Raw genomic sequence first — 6,000 nt, forward strand, 5'->3', positions numbered from 1 at the left:
TGAGTGGGATTATTTGTGCACAGATACTACTCAGTGAGAGTAAGGGTCATGGATGTTAATCACACTGCTTAATACACTGTAGGAAGGTGATCAGGTACTATGGTGATAAGCACAGTATAAGAAATTAGATAGAATCACCAGTTACAGAATAATGACCCAGACTTTTTGCATATACTCGACTTCTTCCTTGCAACATAATCAATACATTTTCAGATGGTCATTACTTCTCTAGAGTTTGAGAACTTCAATTAGAGAGCCATCTGAATGTGACATTTCAGTCATTTTTCACCCTTGATTTTAAAGCAAGAGGCCATTTGTATGCTTACTGCAATCACATAAAGAAGAATCTGGTAGATTTTATGCAGCATTATTCCACAAGCTCATCTATAACTACATACAGAACGCTACTTGAATGTTATATAGTAGTTGAGATTTCAAAAGTAAAAAGTCATTGAATAAAAATATGATTCCCAAAGCAACTCTAACTCCGCTACTTTCAATATACGCAATATTTGTGTGTTATTCCGGCATATGACACTAGCTTTAGGCTTTGTCTACACTAGCACTTTGTCCGCAAAAGTTTTTTTGTTAGGGGGTGTGGGGAAAAAACACAACACCCACCCCTGAGCGACATAAATCTCACCAACCAAAGCACCTGTGTGGATAGCACTATGTCAGCAGCAGACAGCTACCACCACTTGTTGGGGTGGTTTAATTATGCTGGTAGGAGAGCTCTTTCCTGCTGCCACAGAGCGGCTACACAGGAGACCTTACAGCAGCGCAGCTGCAGCAGTACAGCTGTGCCGCTGTAAGGTCCGTAGTGTAGACATCATCTTAATGCCTTTAATACATGCAGCATGGGAGAGTTATGGTTCCTTTGGGAAAAATCAGCACTTAAAGTCTCAGTCATAGTTCTACTCCTCCCCATCACCCCTTTTTAAAATAAAAAGGGGCTGGCAGGTGCAACTGACCGCTGCCAAACGGACATGCAAATGTGCTATTCCAGATAAGCAGGTTGCAGCTCATGTGGAGAACACTGTGAAGGGTCACAAGAAAGTCACACTCGTGAGTATCCAGTTATTTGCATGTACACAGAGTGTATTACTCCAGTTCATGAGCTCTCACCTTGATAAGGAAGGTCAGGTATTGCACATGTACAGTAGTTTTAGATTTAAAACCTAAACTACAGTACTTGACAATGCTCTTGTTATAAAGATAAGTAATCAACCCACTGGTTAACTAAATTACATGGGTGATTTCCCCATTCCACTAATGCATGGTTAAAGTTCTCTTGATAGGTTATTCAAAAGTAAGCTTATTACTGAAAACAATCCCCCCAGAAGAGTCGGTTATTATATATAAGGAATTTTCGCCACTTACCCTTTGAACCTGAGTCTGCAGAGCTGCTGGATTGTCATAGCAAAAATAGCTACCTACAAGGAGAATGAAGATACTAAATAAGCTTAGATACACTATTTAGACATACTGAATACAAAACTAAGATTATCTTAATAGAGACAATCTAGCTACTCTGTACAATCACATTGGATTGCATTTTAATGACATTTGCAAGAAGTCATCTCATAGATAATAGAAGTTGCTTCCATTTCTGTCTATTAAGTTCATTTCTCTCAGAACTTAATGAAGAATATTGCAAACGTTTGTGATAAATTTACAAATAAAACAGCAATGGTATATTTACAGTGCTATTTTAACAGCTTTAAAACTATTATTCTTTCCAGTTAAAAAAAAAGTCTTCCTAAACTTAAAAAAAAAAAAATCCAGCCAGTGACATTCATCTTCAGTTTGTTTACCAAACTGCTAGGAGGTAAATTAAGCAGATAATATAAAGTATTCACATACTTAAACAGTAACTAATCTTGTGAATAAAGCAAGTTCTCTTTCATGTTAATGCAAGATATAACTTTTTGGAAGGGTTTTTCTTTTAAATTTGTTTTATACCACAGCATCATTAAGGTATAAATGGGGCCCTTGAACAGAGAAACACTTATCTTAACCATTACTGCCCGGCTGGAACATCTTATTGTTCTGCATTTACACTAACCACACCCAAACTTTGTTACTGCAAAAATACAAGACGTGCCAGTGCTCATAAAGGAGCCAATTTTTTTTTTTGATAAAGGGAGCCCCTTCCTGCTCTTAGGAATCTGCTCATAACTGTACTGAATAAGCAATGAACCTTCAAAAATCACATAAAATGGCATTTGATTAAAATGTGGTTCTTTAAACTGAAGGTGTCCATGCTTCTGACAGGTTTTACTTTTGTGAAATGTCTGTATAACCGACTGCAAATGTTTTAATTACTTTTAAAACTCCACAGTGAAAGGGTGTTTGGATTCATATATTCCTGTGCAGTGTTCACAATTTAAACATTGTAGCACTGCACCAGAAAGTCAGACTGAAAAACAAAAGGGACTACTCCATCCAACCTCCAACCTGGGCAAGGAAAATAAAAGTACAAAAAGAGAAAAGTGAATTAAGCTTTTAGTAACTCAAATCATTAGTAAAGTAAGATTTAACTTGAATGTCTCTCTTCATACTGTTAGCATCAAGTTCAGTGCACAATGACCACTATTATTAACACATATCTAAACATGTTTTAACCCTTGATCATTTGGAATGAAACTTCTCAACTCTGAGGACAGTCATATCACAATCACAAGCTGTGAGAGTTTATACCAGGGGTCGGCAACGTATGGCACGTGAGCGGATTTTTAATGGCATGCTGCTGCCTGCCAGGTCCCAGCCGCCAGCCCCGCTCAGCCCGCTGCCAAACCCAGACCAGCGGCCGGGACCCCGGCAGGCAGTAGCGTGCCATTAAAAATCCTGTCCGCCCCAGCCCGATCTTCTCCGTCCCCCCTCCCCCCGCAGGGGCAGGGTGAAGAAGCTTGGTCCTCCCGGCTGCTGCTGCAGGGCAGGCAAGGTCCCCCCTCCCCTGCCTCTTCCCCCAGCATGCTGGGTTCCTGCCCCTCCTCCTCCCTGCCACTCATCAGCTGATGGCCCTTGCGAGGGAGGGGGAGAAGCAGAGGGAGGGGGAGAAGCAGCGCTGCTCCGGGGAGGAGGCGGAGAAGAGGTGGGGACAGGGCCTTGGGGGTGGAATCAGGGCATATCCCCTCCAGCCCCCTGCTGTGAGCCACTCTGGGCACGGGGCTGTGAGCACTCCCACGACCCTAGCCCACACCCCCCAGCCCCAACCCCTGCACCCCCCCTCACACACACTCCCAGCCCTCTGCCCTGACCCCTGCACCCCTCTCACATACCCCAGCCCTGACTCCTGCACACCCCACACATACCCAGCACCCCCACACTCCATGCCCTGACTTTTGCACCCCCCACATCCCCACCTGAGCACCAAACGGGAGGTCCTGCAAACCCCCCCTCCCCACACACACATATTCCCACCTGTACCCCTCACACCAAATGGGAGCAGCCCTGGTAAGCACTCCACACCCAAACCTCCTGCCCCAACCTTGAGCCCCCTCCCTCACTCTAGCTCCTGGCCAGACCCTACACCCCAACCCCCAGTCTGCTCCTTCACCCCCAGCCCTGTGTTCAGTGCATTCCCACCCTCAGCTCAGTGCGGGGGGGGGGGGGAGGAGAATGCGCTAGAACCAGGGAGAAAGTAGGTACCCATTCTATGTGGGCAGGGCGCGGATCCCAGACCAGCAGCGGGCTGAATGGGGCCAGCAGCCGGGACCCTGGCTGGCAGGAACCGGCGGACGGAACCCCAGACCGGCAGCGGGCTGAGCCGCTCAGTGGTCCTGGCTGCCGGCCCCGCTCAGCCTACTGCCGGCCTAGGTGAACGGAACCCCAGGCTGGCAGCATAAGAGCAGCATTTTAATTTAATTTTAAATGAAGCTTCTTAAACATTTTGAAAACCTTGTTTACTTTACATATGACAATAGTTTAGTTATATAATATATAGACTTATAGAGAGAGACCTTTTAAAAAACATTAAAATGTATTACTGGCACGCGAAACCTTAAATTAAAGTGAATAAATGAAGACTCAGCACACCACTTCTGAAAGGTTGCTGACCCCTGGTTTATACTAACTGAAAGGTAGACAGTGATTTTGGTGTGCAGTGATAATTTCCATGCAGGCAAATAGACCAGACACAGCCAGGATTTTCTTGTTCAGAATGTATGGAACCTTCAAACTCAAGAAAAACACATTTACATCAATAATGGGTTTGTTTGTTTTGGCACAGTGTGGTGAAAAACAAGGAAGGCCAAAAGAAAATCAACTTAGCACCTGCCTATACAGCAAAATTCATGTGAGGGAAGTGTTACATCTCAAATTTGAAAGAAAATAAAACACGACGGAGGGTTGATGTAGAAGAGTTTTTAAAACTTAAGATGGAAGAATAAGAACAGGTGCTAAACCTATCAGCCTCCGAAACTTTAACAAGCCCTGCCATAAAATGTAAGGGTTCATCTCCAGGAGGGCTTTTAATCCTCTCTATGGCAACAGGCTTGGCTCCTGCCTGTGCAGACGGGACAGGGCTGCTGGAGAAGGGCGGTACGTTTAGTGTTGACAGCCGGGGACACGGTTTGGTCGCAGGAAGGCAGACGGAACAAAGCCAGGGGATAACAGGGACCCGGCCCCAGGACCCTGTTGTGGCGACAGGGCCCGAGGTTGCGGGCCTTGTTTTTCCCACCAACACGTTAGAGATATTGCAGGGAGCCCCCGCCCCAGCAGCGCCGCGGCTACGCTCGTGGAGTTACCCGATGCAAGGAACTGCGCGGGAGGGGCAGTGGGAGGCTCCACCGCCCTCCTAACCATGGGCGGATGAGGAGCCCGGTCCCAGCCCGGCCTCTAAGGAACTGGGGGGCAGGTGCGCAGCCAACAACTGGCGCGGGGGGAGGGCGCACGAGGCTGGCTGCCGCTGGGGCGGCTCCAACAGGCGGGACTTACCGAAGCCCAGGAAGCACATGAGGGCCAGGACCAGCAGCCGGTGGGCCAGCCGCCGCGGGTCGCACAGGGGCGGCAGCGCCTTGCGCGGGGGACAGTCATTCTGCGCCGAGTCCAGCAGCGGCCGCTCCTCCTCGCCGCCCGGCTCTACCATCGCGGCGGGGCCCCGGCTTCCCAGTGTAGGCTCCGAGCAGCACCAGGTCACGTGAGAACCAGTCAGCTGATCCCCGTCAACTAGCTTATCACGTGGCAAAGGGGACACCCCATGGTGCCCGCCTCTCAGGCCAGCGGACCCACAATGCAGTGCGGCCTAGTAGCAGGCTTCTTCGCAGGCGCCTACGTCACCTGCTGTGGCGCCGCTGGGCTCGGGCGAACACCCTTGGCCCCGCCCCCGCTCTCTCTGTCCTCCCTCCCGCCTGCTCTCGCAGCCTAATGGGGGTGAGGCGCACACCTCTAAAAATGTCCCCTTCTCAGTGCAGTGTGACCTCACACACTGCTTGCACGTGAGGCTATGCTGTTGGGAGCAGGGTCACACCAGCAGTGGCAGGCCCATGCTGTTCCCGGAAGTACTGGAATATCCATTATTCCAGGGACATAGAATATCAGGGTTGGAAGGGACTTCAGGAGGTCATGTAGTCCAACTCCCTGCTCAGAGCAGGACCAATCCCCAATTTCTACCCCAGATCTCTAAATGGCCACCCCAAAGATTGAACTCACAACCCTGGGTTTAGCAGGCCAGTGCTCAAAGCACTCAGGTATCCCTCCCCCACGTGTGTGGCGAAGCTAAATAATGGGCCTATTTCATTTTCACACAAGATATCCTACTGTAAGTTAGAGATACATAAGCAAAACATTGCAGGGCAGCATCCATTTAAAATAACATACCCCATGTTTTCCAGGCACCCTTTCTTACTTTTCATAGCGTCAGAAGGGACCATTGTGATCATCTAGTCTGATCTCCCATACAACACAGGCCATAAATGTTGTAGAAAAACATCAAATCTTGATTAAAACATTGTCAGTGATGGAGAATCCACCACAACCCTTGGTAAATTGTTCCAATGG

General features: G+C 48.0%; 1 protein-coding gene across 2 annotated transcripts in view; it reads right to left on the bottom strand.

Moving 5' to 3' along the window:
- MFSD1 (major facilitator superfamily domain containing 1) overlaps positions 1-5,207 on the bottom strand; it is a 30,192-nt gene extending 24,985 nt beyond the window's left edge. Inside the window, exons 1-2 of one of the 2 annotated variants that reach the window (XM_084638460.1) lie at positions 4,939-5,207; positions 1,381-1,433 (exon numbers count right to left, since the gene is read on the bottom strand). In XM_084638460.1, coding sequence (XP_084494586.1) covers positions 1,381-1,433; positions 4,939-5,089 — 204 coding nt within the window. In that variant the 5' untranslated portion in view covers positions 5,090-5,207. The remainder of the gene's footprint in view (positions 1-1,380; positions 1,434-4,938) is intronic. The other variant, XM_084638461.1, reaches the window with a different exon arrangement.
- Positions 5,208-6,000: the final 793 nt, after the last annotated feature.

Source organism: Lepidochelys olivacea (assembly GCF_965140295.1).
Source record: "Lepidochelys olivacea isolate rLepOli2 genome assembly, chromosome: 9".
Classification (NCBI taxonomy): domain Eukaryota; kingdom Metazoa; phylum Chordata; order Testudines; family Cheloniidae; genus Lepidochelys; species Lepidochelys olivacea.